General features: G+C 42.6%; 1 protein-coding gene across 3 annotated transcripts in view; it reads left to right on the top strand.

The window, feature by feature from the left end:
* Nucleotides 1-19,451, top strand: part of dab2ipb (DAB2 interacting protein b) — a 238,381-nt gene that overhangs the window by 13,988 nt on the left and 204,942 nt on the right. For all 3 annotated transcript variants that reach the window (XM_036140370.1, XM_012866171.3, XM_036140369.1), the window contains exons 2-3: nucleotides 4,794-4,918; nucleotides 7,572-7,677. In XM_036140370.1, the coding sequence (XP_035996263.1) occupies nucleotides 4,794-4,918; nucleotides 7,572-7,677 (231 nt within the window). The remainder of the gene's footprint in view (nucleotides 1-4,793; nucleotides 4,919-7,571; nucleotides 7,678-19,451) is intronic.

Below are 19,451 nucleotides of genomic sequence, written 5' to 3'. Positions count from 1 at the left end.
TAGCTGTGGAAAGCCCATGATTATGACCGTGTCATTCTAGCTTAGTCAAATTAATGCATTTCTGTACACGGACACTCGCAGATTAGCTTAAAGTCGTGTTTTGAAAAGAAGCACGTGCTGTTCTCTTTTTAACCAAACTTCCGTGGAGACAAGTTTATAATCCCCATGTTGATTAAATTATGCTATTCAGTATGAGTTAAACCCAAAGCTCTGGGATCATCAGGGAGAGAGATAAACAAGAAAGATGTAAAACAAACAGTGGAAGTCCACTGACTGACGCAGCTGGGCTTTGCATTTCTAATTTTATTTCCTTCAATAAAACAACAAAGCTGCAAACCTCGTGTGTGAATTTAATGAGCTCTAAATCTTAAATTATTATGGTGTAAATCTCCCCACAAACACAGTTGTTAGGCAAATACTTTTAGAACAAATAGGGACAAAAATAAGGATGGACATCTTAAGAACATATCACAGAAAAGGCAGTGAAAGCCAGACTTGAGATTTTTCTCTTAAATCTCTAAGCTTCCCACTTTCCCTAGAGGATATGGAGCCCCAATGGTTTTAATGATGTAGATTTCATCCATGGCCAGTTAGTTTTATTAATAGCACATGTGTGCACATATGTCTGTTTTCTATCAACACAATGCTTTTTGATGATTTTGGTCTGACTTTTAAGCAAATAAATGTCAACTTCCTAATAATAATAATAAACAATAATTGAACTTTATTGATCTCACAATGGAGAAATTCACTTCTGCATCTTAACCCATCCCCTTGGGGAGCAGTGGGCTGCCACTGTGCGGCGCTTGGGTGGCAATCAGGGGTTAAGGGTCTTGCTCAGGGACCCAGAGTGCCGGCACTGGGGATTGAACCGGGGATTGATCCTGGGGATTGATCCTTCTCTGACTGCAAGCGCGCTGCTCTAACCACTCGGCCACGGACCCCCAATGATAATGAGCATTGTTATCACAAATACCCAGCAGAGGTGTTGTTTGACCCCGAGATACTTCACCATGCACATGTGTACAGTTGATTCACTGCAGAGAGAAAAAATATACTTGGGTTTGCCACCTACACACTGTACATAGTATAATGTACTCGATGAGAGTTGATTTCATTTCTGCTGTCAGACTTTTTTGCCTTGTTATTTTTGTCATCTTTCACTACTTAAAGCTACTTAAGAAGAGGGAACTAGACTAATGTTCTACTAACACTGTTAAGAAATGGAGGAGGAGATAACTCGGGTAGTGAGACATGGTCAGATGGTTTGGAACATGGACATCTGTCAAGTTAAACCAGGAAGTTGCAAGTTTGACCGTTTCCAATGTGCACCCGCCTGGGGTGATTTTAACATAATATCAAGCACTCCTTGGTTATTTTCCTCCTCAAGCCAAACACCTCATCTAGAAATAACCCTGCTCACCTGGGCTTCACAGAAGGATTGCACAGCAAACAAGGAACTCTAACTCCAAGCTATGATAAAAGACACCACTGGTAGAAGATGATGAGAACATTTGGGGAATCAAATGGACAGTATAAAATAAAATGTACATGATTCATATTTGTAGTAAAACCAAGGGAAATTATATGTTTGTTTGACAGTATGTCTCAAATGTTTGAGATTATGGACATGGTGGTCTGCATTGCTTGCAATATGCAGTTTATTGTTTGTTGATTTCATTTACAGTTAAGTTGTAAAAGCAATGCAAAACATTCAAAGGAATTCAGTGTCATTTCTATTAACTCCTGTGCATTTTATCTTTGTAGGTTATCAACCTACTCGCATGACAAAGACAAATGAAGAAATATGAACTGAGTTGGGTTGTCCCAGCGTCCTTTTGGTTGTGGCTAGGCCTTTCAAGTTTGGGCAAGAGCTGGAGAATCTAAAGAAAACTTGACAAGATGTCTGATCTTATGAACTTACCAGAAATCACGAACTTCATGAAATAGTAGATTTCATGAAGTTTACCTGAGAGATCATTACTGCACTATAACCAGGAGTAACACCTCATAGAAAATGTATAACATATTTCCATTGGTTTATTTTCAAACATGCAAGCAAGACTTATTCCTATTGTTGCTAAAAAAATATTCATTGTTACACATGTAATTATGTTTCTATACCATTTTAAGTTTTAATTCTATAACAAAATACCAACTGGCAAACACCTATTGACTATTTTGCTCTCCACACAGTAACACAAGTGAAAAAGCTGATATCTGTTGATTCATTTAAGAAAAATTGTGGCGCTACTTTAATTTCCACTCCGGGATAGTTTTTCTTGATCCAAACTAATATTTCAACGCATCCAAATTTCTCTTTTTCATGTGAAGGAGAATGAAAAATGTGGCTGCCTTCTTTCAGTAAACTGACTGGAAGTGGACTGTAGCAGTAGGGGGAGGGCCTGTACTCCATGTGGCTATGAATTACCAGAGTACTATTTGACTCGTCAGTGGTACTTTTTTACATATCCCATGGAAAAAAGGACTATCAACCCTAATGGTTGGTATATCTAAGTATGCTGCATTATTTGGTCCTAAAGAATGTTGTGTTTTCTACTGTTACTTGCCTTGAATTTGTGTTAAAGGTTCCCTTCAGGTTTTACCTACAGAGTCCTTCCCCCACAAAGTATTTCTTACCAAAGAGAGCTGTAGGTTTTATGACCAAGAAAACTAAATTTTGGTACTGATTTGATTTGGTTGGATTAGTTAAAATGTATCGATGTCCAGTTATGTACTTTAATCATTTTGGCAACTAAGAGGAAAAGAAGCCCTTCGAAGTTTGTGTATTTCTGTATGTACGTTTTATATATCACTTTCGACATATGCAAGAGTGACAGCGAAAATGACACTAATCTTTTGATACTAGATTTTATCATCTTGGATTGATGTACATTCATCAATTATGCCAGAGTAGAGCCTATAAATGTTTTTTTTTTTTTTTTTAAATCTGTTAAATCTGAGAATGTCTAAGAGCAGTGTATAGTAAGTAGCTCCCGGACAAATGTAGCCAGAGGGAAGCAAAATCCTGAACTGCCTCTCTGGTTGCACCAGAAAAGCTGAAGAGCATTCCCGTTAGCAGCTTTCAACAAGCATAAATTACAATATAAAACACTTCTGCATGACTCCTGTTATGGTTTTGTATATGTTCCTAAAACAGACTGTTTTTTTGTTTGCTTGTTTTGTGGTCTGCTTGAACATTGTAATACACATTTGGGAACAAAATTTATTTTTTAAAGAATATCTCTTCCAAAAAACTCAAAAACCCACTGTCTGTCATATTAAGAGTGACAAGCTCCCTGTGAGCTCAGGTGATGGACAGTCTTTTAGGACGCATGCTCTAAAATACACTCAGACATCAAGGTTGATTAAAATCACTTTAAATGTCTAATTTAATTTCTCATTCATTCTTTTTCCTATTTTTAACCAAACTATCCGAGTCACATTTGACTTGTTGAAACATATTTGTTTGCTTCAGCTCTCGTCATTTAAAGTATTCATGTCATTGCCGTGCGCCCTGGCTCCATAACATTTATATTATGGGAAATCCTGCATGATCTGCCCTTTTATTTTATGCTTCCAGTGCAGTTTATTTTATCTCATGTCACTTTACAGTGATGCTTGAAATTAAAAGTCAAGCAGGATTCCTTGTTTTCACATTTAGTGTCACAAAAAAAAGCAAAGGCAGATCAAACAGTTACTGGAGCAAAGACTTTTTTTCCCCCCAGCACTGTAGCCTACATTGTTATTGCTAATAATAAATGGCCTGTTCGTTGTGTTTATCAATTAGTAAATCTGACAGATGTTCAGACTTGGAACTGGAACACAGTTTAGTTCTGATGTGATTGCCAGATCCCACTTTGAACCCACTTTGAACCCAGCATAAGCAGCCACCAGCATCAGTTCGAGGTTACTGTCTTCTGGTTCGGTCAGTTCAATTGGCACAGGAGGTTCTTGAAATGTTCTCCAGGTTTTTTTAAAACGTTTTGTAATGAGACAGAGATCTATGCACTTGAACACTTCATCTTTTTGGCTGTTGGTGCTCAGAAGCCCTAAATCATATGTAACTCGTCCGCATTTACTTACTTATATCAGTCCGTCACAGGCGCAACAGAGAGAAGGATCAGAAAGAGTCACCCAATAAGGCACACATACAAATTATTGTACCGTGAGAGAAAATCTCAGCTACCACGAAGAAAAGGTGAACATGTGAGGCTTAGCACAAAAACCCAAACATGCAAGATTTGAACCAGCAACTTTCTGGCTTTAAGGCCACAGGGTTTTTAACCACTCGGCCACCTTAAGAACCTTCCCATAATAATATTATCTATGTTGGACATCCAGTCTCAAACAAAATCTCAAGACTAGGAAAGGAAGAACAATAATTAGCATGTTATGCCGGTGGGTTGTTACCAGGTTGTAAGACGAGTTTCCAAATGCAAAATGTAGAGAGCAACACAACAGAGATGATCAAATATCTGTTTTATTGCAATTTACTCATGAAAAACACTGGCTAAATATTTGAAAGAAACACAGGTGATTGTAAATATTGCATATATTTATCTCTTATAGTTCATATTTATGATCAATCGAACAATACTTTATTATTAACTATGAAAAAATAATACTCTCATGTCAAGAAAAATGGCAACTAAACAAAAGCGTTTAGCATTTTCTCAACTCCTATTGTTGATTTAGTCTTACTGGACGGCTACATGTCATTTCGCCCTTCCTCTCGGTCCCAACAGACGCAGCTCCATGTGATCGTGTTTTCTCTCTTCCATCCCCTTCAGATCTGCGGCGTCCGCTGCAACAGCGGATGTCACGCGGACACTCGTACGAGGAGAGAACGGCGTGGAACCCGAAGTGCTCTGTGGTGGCCGACCGTCAGATGCTGCTTCTCGATGAAGAGGAGGCGGTGAGAGCAGACAGCACAGTCTCTCGTCTGTCGTGTCCCTCTGTACCACTATATTGTGTCTCCTACTTCGTCAGATCGTTGCTCAAGTGCATTTTGTGCGGCTCTAATGTACGCCTGCACGTTCACGTTTTTCATCTCACTTCACTTTGGAGTTCGAAATGAATGAAGTTAGCATAAATCAAAGGATCTGAATGTCAGTGATAATTTTGAAAATCTCATTACTTGTGGAAAAGCTGAAGCTTCAAAATTATAAAAGGTATTATATTAAAATAATTAATCAGTTCAAGTGCAGCAACCAAAATGAAGGGCTTTTCATGTCCAAATTAGTTCTGTTATCCAATACCGTTGCTTGTTTCATCAAGGAATCATCATTTTCTGTCAAATAAATCCTTTTTAAAAGCTCTTTTTTTTTTCCGAGGACAGTTGGATTGTGAAAACCTGTGTATGGTTTCTGTTTTGTTACCAGGTAACCAATGTGCCTGATATCCTGAGAGGAGAAACACTTGCAGAAATTTTAGTAATCATTTACAAACTAAAAATAACTTTTTACATATGCCCAATCATAACTCAGATTACATTTCTATTTATGCCAAGGTGATAGGAGCACAAACTCATCCCGGCTTTATATGTCTCATACAGCTGCCTCCTGAATGTTTTTTTTGGTTATTGAAGTGGTTCTGGTCGCTGTAGGTTTCTTTTTGCTCTTGTTTGTTTGTTTTTTCTGTAGTTAGTCCTTCATACGTGTCGGTTAACAGTATCGAAGAAAAGTAAGGTTCTAGAAAGCTGTGGCTTCCCTACGGCTAAAGGATTTTTAATGAGATGATGAAGACGTAGTCCTAGATTACATGAAGGGTAAATCCAGGTGTTCACAAGTACATCTGTTGATGAAAAACAAGGACAACTTTAATAATCGTAATAAGTACACTGTTCTAAAACTACTGTTGGCTAATTATCCAGCTAGTAAGAGCTTGCTTATCTTGTGATGTTCTATAAATAGCAGAGCAGCTCTAAGGGATTATAACAGGCACAATGGAAACTATTACTAAATTAGTTATTCTGTACAAAATATGTATCAAGCTAACAATAAATGCACTGTATATACAACATTTGGACTGTGATAATATACACTTCCAATAGTAAGCTGAAACGGTTCTATTTCAGCAGGACAGTTTTAGTTTGCCATCTAAATTTGATGCTGGCAGCATGACAGTTATCAGACCTGGTTCTGGATTTACATTATTCAGTCATCATTACAATGCAATGGAATGCGTTGATATTTCATCATGTTCTGGTGTCTCACGCTCCTTCTTCATCTATTTTCAGAAGCTTTCCTTCCACATGAAATTCTTATCCAGCTACTATTTTCTGATTCAGTTTTCTTTCTTTTTTTAATCACCAAGGACCTGGTAATATTTCCATTCATGGTACGGTATGATTCTACCATCTCAGTTATGAATCAGAACCAAATTATCTCAAGTCATTAATGTCACTTTGTAGTATGTGATGCCCCCACCTTCAATATTCTAAGCTTGGGAATGTAGAATGTACTTGCTTCAGATAAATTATTACTCTGTCACCAAGTGTGAAAAATGACATATGTATTAGACAATGAATTATAGACTATAAAAATTCTAATTGGAATAAAAAAAGCCACATATGTTCCAATATCTTCTAAAGAAATTGTGCTAATATGGACAGGGAGTTCACTGAGCTTCACAGTCCTTAGAGGGCCTTGTGAGGAAAACTTCCTCTTCCTCTTTATGTTCCTTATCACATTCCAAACACAAACTTCTCTGTAAAATACCCCCCCCACACACAAACACACACACACACACACATTATCCATCAGTTTGCCTGCTCCACTCCAGCCGAAGGATCCGTTCTGTGAAGATTTACCTTCACGTACGCTTATCCATCCAGTCATTTTTTTGCTATCCCTTTTTTTTTACCAATAAGAACAGGGAACAGTTTCTAGATGCGTAAAGCTGAGATAGACCACCATCACCGTAGTTCACGGGTTAGAAATACCCAATATGACATTACAATGTAGCTAACACCTGCTTCCGTGAGTTATAGATCAGATTATTCAGACTTCTGGGTAAAAAGAAACATAGTTTCCTGACGTATAAAAGAGAATCACAGAGATGATCAGATGGAGACGGAGATATTCCAACAGTCGTATCAGAGGATGTGAGAAAACAAGGCAGACAGGGTGCTGCGTTGACTCTAGAGATGTGAGGGTGTTCGATAAGCCATTATCACCAAAAGTGGAGGACACCAGGCCGTTCTTTCATCACAGCCCTCCTTTTCCTTTTGTCTTTTTAATCATCGTTAGGAGCCAAACATTTTCAGTACAAGCTACAGGAAGACAAAGGATTGACACAGATTGATGTGCTGCTAATGTCTGCTCTACTTAGAACAACAGACACCGATTTATCAAGGTTACAACAGCTATTGTGAGACGTCAACCCAGTGCGGTGTTTAACACAATGATCCGAATAACCACAGCAACAAAGATAAGACCCTTAGTAACGGTTGTTTGTATAATATATTCAAGTGTTCTCCTTTTGGCTTTTGTCATTCTTGGGGGTGGGGAGAGATTAATTCATGATTCTATCTGCCTCAAACTCTGACATACCATCTACTTTTGCAGGGAAGGCGCATTGCGTCGGCCAGGGCCCATCTCCTGCGACGCACCATCAGCGTTCCAGTGGAAACCCAGTTTCCAGAGTTCCACAGCCAGCTTTCCACAGAGAGCGGTAAGCAGCCTAAAGCTTCCTGCTGCTGAGACTAAACACCAGCTCAAGGTTGCTGGAAAGAATTTCACCGGTTTCAAAGGCAACTTCATCTGTATGTGTCAACAAGACTTTTGACTCATTGAAAACAGCTGTTTTCATTCATTCGAGTCCAGCTTGAACCCAAAGCTGGACGTGTCGACTGCTCACTGCCGAGTCCATGATGTAAATGTAACCCCCACAAAAAGGATTGTCCTGTATTTCCCAGCCCAGGAGGCTTTATGGCATGCTATGTTTCTACCGCTTACCCACTAGATGGCGTGCTTGCTGCTCAGCACTGCTCTGTACTCATGACACATTACATTTCAATCCTCCAAGATAGATGTAAAAAGTTCAATGCATGCTCTGAAAACTCTGTTGAAGTATTCCTGAGTTGCTAATTAACATGCAACCTAACAAGGTGTTTTAGTAGTTAAGTCCCATTTCCTGCTTCTGTATTCCCTTGGATTTAACAGCACTCCTCAGTAGTTTGGATTATTTCACTCCTTCCCTGTTTTACGCTTCGTTTATTGTTCCCCATATATAGACAAAACCGAGATGAAGCTGTGTTTTATCATTTATAAGCATCACCTTTACACTCGATACATGTACAATTCAATTCAATTCAATTCAATTTTATTTATATAGCGCCAAATCATGAAACATGTCATCTCAAGGCACTTTACAAAATCAAGTTCAATCATATTATACAGATTGGGTCAGATTATACAGATTGGTCAAAAATGTCCTATATAAGGAAACCAGTTGATTGCATCAAAGTCCCGACAAGCAGCATTCACTCCTGGGGAACCGTAGAGCCACATGGAGAGTTGTCTGCATTGTACATGGCTTTGCTGCAATCCCTCATACTGAGCAAGCATGAAGCGACAGTGGGAAGAAAAACTCCCCATTAACGGGAAGGAAAACCTCCGGCAGAACCGGGCTCAGTATGAACGGTCATCTGCCTCGACCGACTGGGGTTACAGAAGACAGAGCAGAGACACAACAAGAGAGACAAAAAAGCACAGAAGCACACATTGATCCAGTAATCTGTTTTACATTAGATGGTAATAGCGGGTGAACTGTCTTCTCTGGATGATGTCACAGTTAACAGAACGCCAGACCAGGTGTACCTACTATGAAGAACAGACAAGCCCTATCAGGAAACAAGCATCCCAACTTTAAAACGACGTTGATAACATTTTGTGTTATTGTGATTTGACACGCTGATCATTAATTGATGGTAGAATGCACAGATATTAAGTACATCAAAAGTCAACAGCTGTTCATGCATAACTGTGATAAAAGGCATGCCATATAAAGGAGCCGGCTGTTCAAAGAGCTGTGCCCGTGCATATTAATGGTAGGTTGAGTCGACAGGGAAAAGTGCAGTAGAAAAAAGGTGTAATTTTGTTATAGCTTGCGTGAGAGTTACCAAAGCAGACCCATTAAATGTGACTATTATTATCTGAGTCTGGATGACAAAATAAGTCTGAAAAATTGGACATTTTTAGGACACTCACCAGGCTCGGGTGATTAAGGATCGAGATGGAAATCTACTGACTGGTGCAAGAAGTGTAATAGGAGGATGGAAAGATTACTTTGAAGAGTTGAATGATGGCGGAAGATGAGAGGGAACAAAGAGCAGAATAAGTGGCCTTTGTGGAACAGGAATTAGCAAAACTTAATACAGATTAAGTAAGGAAGGCATTGAAAAGGCTGAATAGTGGAAAGGCTGTTGGTCCTGGCATACTTGTGGAGGTATGGAAGTGTCTAGGAGAGACAGCAGGAGGCTGTTCAATGAGATCTTATGGAGCAAGAAGATACATGGGGAATGGAAAAGTGTGTTGGTGTGCAGAGTTGTGGCAACTATAGAGGAATAAAGTTAATAAATGATATAATAAAGTTATGGGAAAGAATAGTTGAAGCTAGACTGAGGTCAAAAGTGAGCGTTTGTGAGCAGCAGTATGGTTTCATGCCAAGAAAAAGTACCACAGACGCAGTATTTGCTTGGAGGACTTTATTAGAGCTACAATAGAAAGCATTTTGTGTCTGATCGTGACGGTGTGGTATGGAGGCTGAATGGTACAGGGGAGGAAGGATTTAACACGGGGCAGGATGCAGTCTACAAGATCTAGACATGGTTTATGTCGCAGAAGTTCAGAAAAGGGCCACAGTTCCTACCCATCCGGGTAATGCACTGTTTGACCTACTTCCATCAGGAAATTGACTATTGAGAAACATTAAATAAAAAAAATGAATAGACTTAGAAACAGTTTTTTCCCAAAGCACTGAGAGCCCAGTTCATAGTCTGTTACATGTTACAGACACACTACTGGTTCCACAGGGTCTTGATCTGATGAGAATTAGTTACACTGTCTTTCACATGGAAATGTGTATTCACACACTTCAGTTTGTCAGAGACTCTCTGGACATCCATGCAAACTGCACAGTTCTGTAACTTGAAGGTCTAAATTTATTGCACAGAATACATTTATTGCTCATTATCTTGTGTGCATGAGTGTATCAATCGGCGGAGCATTCACGTGATACCCTCATGCAGTAATCTATATAACCTGTTAAGGGACTGTTTTCTAGCTTTTTGACACAAAAATGAGTCTTAGCTGCTAAGAAGTATTTGCACGCTTTAGGCATCTCAGGGACCCCCAGGGTCAGAAGGTAATTTTAGATTTTTGCTGTGTGGTTCAGCTCTTCAGGAGCAACTTCTATACAAATGTGGTTGACGTCTGAATCCGTCTCTCACATAATTATCATGTTAAAAGCTTTTCACATACAATATATGTGATAATATATACTGTACCAACAGGGAAATTATAATTAATAAGTTTAATTTATCACATTATACCTACCTGCTTGAACATAATGTATGTTTACCTAAATTGAGTTGAGAAATGTCTCATCTACAGGAAATGATTAACCTCTATTTAAGCTTGGATTGAAAAGACTGTAAAGGCTTTGCCTTTTTTTTTAGCAGCTTGAACAAGATTGTGAATATCTGGACCCATATGGCATTGGGCATAAATTGGCCCAAATCAATGCAGCATTTTGACTCCTATGAGAAACTGAAGTTGTTTGGTACATGCAGTAATGTTGTGATTAATGGTGTATCTCAACCTGAATGTTACACCTGCTAACAATAATACATAATGGTTTAACAGCATCTTTTTTACCTTTGCACAATAAATTATCATGTTCATACTATATACATATTATAAGATATATAAGAACATGAAATTATGTTTTTTAGGCTTTAAATGTGTAAATTGTAATAATGTAATGGCATAATGCGCAAACAATCCTCCATCCACTCATTTTCTACACTGACATATACGTGCAGGGGGAGGGGCTTATCTCCAGCGGTCCATCCTGACAGGTCGCCAGTCCATGCAGGGCTACTGTACAAACTTGGAAAAACACATTTTTGGAACGATAATGTTACAGCTGGATATAGTTCTAGTTAGCAGCTCTCCACTTTTACAGTAATCAGACAAGCAGCTCTTGTGAATTGGCGCGACATGAGCAAACCGATTAATAAAACATTGCTAGAGTATTATGTGTTTAAAAAATGCTTGTTTTTATTTTCAATTTAAAAAAATGGCATATCATAATGAAAAAAAATATTTATACCCTTCTCAATAATCACTGGAAAATTATTTTCCGGCATTACATCAATCACGGCCTTCTTATTGCTGACTAGCTTTTGGTGTGGTTCTTCTGGGGTTTTTATTTTTGGTGACAAGTCTTTTAAATTGGAATATTCTCCATGCCATCTTCCTAATCTGTAGCTCCCTCCACTAATTTAGCATTGGTAAATGGAGGTAAATTTAGCCTTAATCTGATAGGGGTATGAATAATTCTTATCTTATCTGTACATATTTATTGTCCGTGTGTCTGCCTGCCAGTCTGCCCATTACTGTTCTCCAACCCGCAAAAAAACATAACATTTTTGTTTGAGCAATTATTTCAACCATGCGAGTCCCACCTGCTTATGACTTGAAATAAAAATTAGTGTAATAAAGAAAACTACACACATATGAATAGGATTGAGACAAATTAGAGTGCCCTTTCATCTCGTTTCATCTCCGGCCTAAATACTTAGTACCGCGTCTGTTCTTTTGAAATTGTCAATGTGTTGAAAAAAAAAACTTGCATTAATTATAGAGCTCTTTGAAAATAACAGGACATTAAACATTTGTTGCATTTAATTAAAGCACTTCTCTCCCTTGTTTAACTGGTGACACGATGCACATCTCTTCCATTTCTTTCTTCGCAGTAAGCAGTCATGATTGAGAAAGGATTAAACAGAGCTATGCTTTTAAAGGATTTCATCTTGTAGCCCCAATACGCCCTCTCATGTGTTTTAATTCCTGCTCATAATCCTTCTCCCAGAGTGCATTCTTACTATTACTTCTGAAACCATGTAGTACACAAGGATGTGGAAATTTATGCGTATGCCAGTTCTTACCAATACTGTATGAAGAAGCAAGTGTATAAACTTTTATCATCTGTCATTTTTCATCTAATATAATCTTACAATTGTAAGTTCATCCTAAAGTTAATATTCACTGATGCAGATTAAAGATAGATCTAAGTGACTGACAGCGGGAACAAACACCATTCTGACTGAAGGTTAAGTTGATATGAAAAGCCAACTTGTCAAAGACGGGTTTAGGTAGATTTTATTAATAAAAAATAAAACAAAAAATCCCCAAAGCTACAATGCAACCATGGCAACCTGTATTTTTCTAACATTTGGACATCTAACATCAGTTTGAACATTCCTGAAAAGTCAAGTAAGATGAGTAAGGCATGAAAACAATAAGACATATACAGTTTCATAAAATGATTATTAAATATATTATATATATATATATATATATATATATATATATATATATATATATATATATATATATATATATATATATATATATATATTATAAATTTGGCCTCCCTCACAATAATTCCCACTTAAAGTGGGTGACATTAACCATCAACATATCACATCAGGTCCATGTGCTTAGAACATTGTTACTCAGCCTTTTGAATGAGGTTTTCTCTGTTTAAAGCTCAGACAAATAGTCAGGCGGGCTCCTAATGTTAAAGTCAAACTGAACAGCATGCTGAGATCCAAAGAGCTGTCCAAGGCATTTAGAGAGATTATACCAGCTTATCACTCCGGTAATAGATTCAAAATGTTCTCAAATTAATGTAATATCTGCCATTTGACTGTATGAAATGCAGTGTAAGAGTGGAGTAAGAACCAAAAAAAAGCTACCAACATGTTCAGGCCTGGCTGTCTAAGAAAGTTCATCCTGAAAGCAGACCGCAAGATGCTGAAAGAAATCTCCAAAGATCCTAAGACGTCATATCAGGACCTACAGAGGGCCACTGCTACTGCTGATGTTAAAATGCACACCTGTACAATCAGAAAGAGACACAGGTTTAATTGGTGGAAACAAAGGCAGAAACCTTTGCTCTCTAAAAAAACAAAAAAACAAACAAAAAAAAAACAAAAAACATGAGGATCAGATTAAAGTTTGCAAAAATAATTCTGATAAAGTTGTAGACTTCTGGAATGATGTTTTTTTTGGCAAAAACATAATTATTTGGAGACCAGAGCAGACAACATTTTGAGCGTAAAATAGATTCTGAATTCAAGGAAAAGAACCTAATCCAGGCATGTCCAATGCGCGGCCCTGGGACCATTTGTGGCCCCTGCACTGATTATGTGCAGCCCCCCCCCTCCATCTGCATTTCAAGAAAGATTTGGGCTTCCAGTGCTGGTAGCTGATGCAGATCGAAACCTTTTTTTTTATTTGGGTGTCAGGTATGACACAAAGCGTTCATCGTTTAATAACCACACTGTCATGAGCTCTCTGCTTGGGCTGATGACATGCACCTGTCTCTGCTCTGCTCCTGTCAACCTGCCAGCTGCTCTGCATTTTCTGATTACCACCTCTTGTATATAAGACCCAGTTTTTTCACTCCACAGTTGTCAGATCGTCTGCAACCTTGCATATGTAACCTGTCTGCCTGTTTGTTACTCTGACTCCCACCAGTGATCCAGAACCGAGATTCCTGCTTTCTACCTCCAGATACTTATTAAACTTTTGGACTAAACTGTGCTATTGGGTCCTCCTCTGTCCGCACTGACAGAACGATCTGACCAAACACATGGATCCAGCGCATGTTCAACCCAGCATGGAGACCAACGGACCGGATCAACCTACTGCCATGCAACGCCTGGAGCAAACAGAGCGAGAGGTGAACCGCATGGCTGGCGACATGGCCTCCATGCTTCAGATTGGTCATCAACAGCAACAGCAGTTCCAGCAGCAAAAGCAACAAATTCAGCAGCAGCAACAACAACTCGCAATGATAATTCAACTTCTCACCAACCTAAACCCCTCGTCTGCGTCCACCAGCTCTGTTCCAGCCAGTCAACCCAGCAGCCCAGCTTTAGCCAGTCCGCCTGTCGACCAAGCTCCAGCTGCTTTATCATCTGGTCCAGCTCCTGAATCACCAGTTCTGGTCATGGCCGCTGCTGCTGAAGCTCCTGAACCCAAGATTGGCAATCCAGAGCGGTTCAACGGCGATCCAACTCAGGTACGGGCGTTTCTGACAAGCTGTCGTGTCCAGTTTTCCCTGCAACCCAGAACCTTTGCCACTGAAGGGGCTAAAGTCGGCTATGTGATTACTCACCTGACGGGACGAGCTCGACTGTGGGGAACGGCAGAGTTTGAGCGCCAGACGCCTGCGTGTGCTACCTTTAATCAGTTTTCTGAAGAAATGCTCAAGGTCTTCGACTTGGAGTCCACAACTACTGAGGCATCACGGACCCTGATGTGCATTCGCCACGGGCGGAGGTCAGTGGCAGATCATTCAATTGATTTTAGAACCGTGGCGAGTCGGAGCTCCTGGAATGGGGATGCATTGGTGGACGCCTTCCTTCACAGTCTGGCAGACTACATCAAGGATGAACTGGTTGCCCACGATCAACCCTCCACCCTCGACGAAGCCATTGCTCTGGCTGTCCGCATCGACCATAGGATCCAGGCCCGCCGTCGTGAGAGAGGTCGCCACAATCCGTCCACCAGTGCATGGAGCGATTCAGCTGCTTTTCCATCTTCCTCTGCCACAAGATCTAACCAGCTAGACCAGTCTGAACCGATGGAGATCGGCCGTGCCTCTTTAACACTTACTGAGCGCCAGCGACGCATCACGTCCAACCTGTGCCTCTACTGTGGCGGAGATGGACATCGAGTCGCCACCTGTCCAGTAAAAGCCAAAGCTCACCAGATGTAGGAGGAGTCTGGGTGAGCTCAATGAACTTTCAGTCCTCCGTCAGTCGTAAACTTCTGATCCAAGTTGGTCTTCACACGTCTAACACTGTCCGCACTCTTGCAGCCCTGGTGGACTCTGGCGCCGAAGCAAACATCATGGATACTGAACTAGCTCGTCAGCTGGGCGTAGAAAGCCACCAGTTGCCCGCCCCCATTCCAGTCCGGACCCTGGAAGGTCATATGATCGGAATCGTCACCCACATCACTGTTCCCATATTGATGTTGTTGTCAGGCAACCACCAAGAGACCATCCGCTTCCATCTGCTCAGGTCTCCCAGCCAACCCCTGATCCTGGGATATCCATGGCTCCGTCTCCACAATCCCCACCTCGACTGGGTCTCCGGAACGGTCATGGAGTGGGGAAATGACTGCCACCTGACCTGTCTGCGTGCTGCCTCGTTGCCTGCCAGCTCAGTACCTCCCAGCACCACTCCTGACATTTCAAATGTCCCAGAATGCTACCATGGCCTCCGGGAAGTGTTCAACAAGACCAGAGCCACTTCTCTGCCCCCACATCGTCCGTACGACTGTGCGATTGATCTCCTCCCAGGTACGGCTCCTCCCAAGGGTCACCTATATTCGTTGTCTTCCCCTGAAAGAAAGGCCATGGAGGAGTATGTCAGGGATTCCCTCACAGCTGGGATCATCCGCCCGTCTTCGTCTCCTGCTGGTGCCGGGTTCTTCTTTGTGGGGAAGAAGGATGGTTCTCTTCGGCCCTGCATTGATTATCGAGGTCTGAACAACATCACGGTGAAGAACAGGTACCCTCTGCCTTTACTAACCTCTGCTTTTGAGTTGCTCCAGGGATCCACAATCTTCACCAAACTGGACCTTAGAAATGCTTACCACTTAGTGCGCATACGAGAAGGTGACGAGTGGAAAACCGCATTCAACACTCATACGGGTCACTATGAGTACCTGGTTATGCCATTTGGTCTCACCAACGCTCCAGGGGTGTTCCAGGCTCTAGTGAATGATGTGCTGCGTGACATGCTGAATAAATTTGTTTTTGTGTACCTGGACGACATCTTGATTTTTTCTAAGACTCTGGCTGAACACATTCGTCATGTCCAGCTGGTCCTCCGCCGCCTGCTGGAGAACTCGCTCTATGTCAAAGCAGAGAAATGCGAATTTCATGCTCGGACTGTGTCATTCCTGGGTTATGTGGTGGGAGAAGGAAACATCCAGATGGACCCCGCAAAGGTTTCCGCGGTCACTTCCTGGCCAGTTCCAGAAAACAGGAAGAAGTTGCAGCAGTTCCTTGGCTTCGCCAATTTTTACAGGAGATTCATCAGGAACTACAGCACAGTTGCCGCTCCCCTCACCGCTTTGACCAGGATCAAACACCCTTTTGTTTGGAACCCAGAGGCTAACAAAGCTTTTCAAATCCTCAAAACCCGTTTCACCACTGCTCCCATCCTTCAGATGCCAGATACAGACCGGCAGTTTGTCATAGAGGTGGATGCCTCGGATGTGGGGATTGGGGCTATACTCTCCCAACGGGCAGTGGAGGACAACAAGCTGCGCCCTTGCACATTTTTTTCACGCCGGCTTTCACCCGCGGAGCGCAATTATGATGTCGGGGATCGAGAGCTGCTGGCTGTCAAGCTTGCCCTGGAGGAGTGGCGTCACTGGCTGGAGGGGTCCACAGTTCCATTCCTGGTTTGGACGGATCACAAAAACCTTGAATACATCCGCAGTGCCAAGCGTCTTAACCCCAGACAATCCCGCTGGGCCTTGTTTTTCACCAGATTCAACTTTACCTTGTCATACCGTCCGGGTTCTCGTAACATCAAACCAGATGCTCTCTCCCGTCAGTTCCAGAAGGGTGACGTCCCATCCCAGGAACCTGCATCCATTCTGCCCGGTTCCTGCATCGTAGCAGCCCTGACCTGGGATGTGGAGAAAGAGGTCCAAGAGGCCCTCCGTGATCAACCAGGCCCCAGCGCATGCCCTGATGGCCGTCTCTTCGTTCCAGAGAATTTAAGATCCCGGGTCATACAGTGGGGACACAACTCCCGCCTTGCTTGCCACCCGGGTTCAACCCGCACCTGCCATCTCCTTGCTCAGAGGTTCTGGTGGCCTTCCTTGAGAGGGGATGTCAGGGAATTTGTTCGTGCTTGCCCCACCTGCAACCAGAACAAGTCCCCCAACCAACCACCTGCTGGACTACTCCAGCCTCTGCCTGTGCCCACACGACCTTGGTCCCACATTTCACTGGACTTTGTAACAGGCCTGCCCCCATCGGATGGAATGACTGTCATTCTCACTGTGGTTGACCGGTTCAGTAAGATGGCACATTTTATTCCTCTTCCAAAGCTGCCATCGGCCAGAGAGACGGCCCGGCTTGTTATGGATCATGTGTTCCGCCTACACGGGTTACCCAGGGATGTCGTCTCAGACAGAGGGCCCCAATTCACTTCCACATTCTGGAAAGAATTCTGCCATCTTCTAGGGGCCACGGCCAGCCTCACCTCTGGTTTCCACCCCCAGTCCAACGGCCAGTCAGAGCGGGCAAACCAAGAGCTGGAGAAGGCGCTCCGATGCATGGTATCCCGTAAACCCCAGGCTTGGGCACGACAACTGACATGGATAGAGTACGCCCATAACGCTCTCACCTGCTCTGCCACAGGTATGTCTCCTTTCCAATGTGTATATGGATACCAGCCCCCTCTGTTTTCCAGCCAGGAAGGAGAAGTGTCTTGCCCGTCTGCCCTCGCCTGTGTTCGCCGGTGCCGCCGCATCTGGTCTCAAGCCCGCGCTACACTATTAAAATCAGCCACCAGCTATGCCACTGGGGCTAATCGTCGGAGGACGCCGGCACCCACTTACCGCGTTGGCCAGAAGGTGTGGTTGTCAGCTAAGGACCTCCCGCTGCGGGTAGAGTCACGCAAACTGGCCCCTCGGTTCCTCGGCCCATTCCTTATCCAGAGGGTCATCAGTCCAACAGCGGTCTGGCTCCAGTTACCAGCTACCATGAAGGTACACCCGACTTTCCACGTTTCGAGAGTTAAACCAGTGCATGTAACCCCGCTAGTTCCAGCTACAACTCCTCCTCCTCCTCCTCGTCTCATTGACGGTGGGTTGGTGTACACCGTCCGACGCCTGCTTCGGTCCAGACGGAGAGGTAGAGGACTTCAATATCTTGTTGACTGGGAGGGCTATGGACCCCAGGAGAGAACTTGGGTTCCGGCCAGTCGAATTATTGACCGGACTCTCATCACTGAATTCCACCGCCGGCACCCGGACCAAAATGCCGCCAAAAGAGGTCGTCCAAAGGGGTCCCGTCACGTCTCAAACTCAGCCCCTGTGTCTGACTCAGATTCTGATCGGGACCTTGCCCCTGATGGCGTCTCACAGGTCCTTTTGGAGGATGGGGCCACAGAGTCGGATCATTCAGAGGAGTATTGAACTTCCACTGCCTCCCTCCCCGCCCACCCTATGTGATGTCGTTTTGGGGACTTCTGGGGCCGTCCCTTAGGGGGGGGGGTTCTGTCATGAGCTCTCTGCTTGGGCTGATGACATGCACCTGTCTCTGCTCTGCTCCTGTCAACCTGCCAGCTGCTCTGCATTTTCTGATTACCACCTCTTGTATATAAGACCCAGTTTTTTCACTCCACAGTTGTCAGATCGTCTGCAACCTTGCATATGTAACCTGTCTGCCTGTTTGTTACTCTGACTCCCACCAGTGATCCAGAACCGAGATTCCTGCTTTCTACCTCCAGATACTTATTAAACTTTTGGACTAAACTGTGCTATTGGGTCCTCCTCTGTCCGCACTGACACACACTTATAAAATTCTCTTTAATTTCTTGGTGAATGGGACAAATCTTTCCAAAGAACGCTACATACATTTTCAGAGTTTTTTTTATTATTTTTTGTCCCTCGGGTACTTTTGACTTCACAATTTCAGCCCATGAACTGAAAAGTTTGGACACCCCTGACCTAATCCCTATGGTGCATTATGGAGCTGGAAGTGTTTGGGGGATACTTTGCTAACCTGACTCTCGCCAGATGGATTTGGTTCCGCAGAGCTCCACACATCCATCTGGGATTGCTCCATTGGAGATGTATTTCAGAAGGAGGAGCCTTGTCAAAAATCCTTGCATATGATTGGATAAACCACTTGTCGGTCATCTTTACTGACTTTCTACAAGCTTTTGCCATACCCGGTCAGGAGAAGGGTGAAAACATTGTTTCCACTAACAAAACCTTCAAAGCCATTCTCTGGTGTTCTTTTAAAGAATTAATATTTTGTAGATTGAACAACACTGATGAAATAGCAGCATCAATGTCACCGCTTGCTTCCTTCGTTGCGAGCCGCCATCGTTGTCTGAATCCAAATAGTCGCTTCTCTGATACGTCACAGCTACGAAAATCCCGGCCGGTGAT

This window comes from Fundulus heteroclitus, chromosome 8, assembly GCF_011125445.2.
Source record: "Fundulus heteroclitus isolate FHET01 chromosome 8, MU-UCD_Fhet_4.1, whole genome shotgun sequence".
Lineage (NCBI taxonomy): Eukaryota > Metazoa > Chordata > Actinopteri > Cyprinodontiformes > Fundulidae > Fundulus > Fundulus heteroclitus.
Note: the sequence above shows the minus strand (reverse complement) of the source record. Positions and strands in the feature narration are given on the sequence as shown.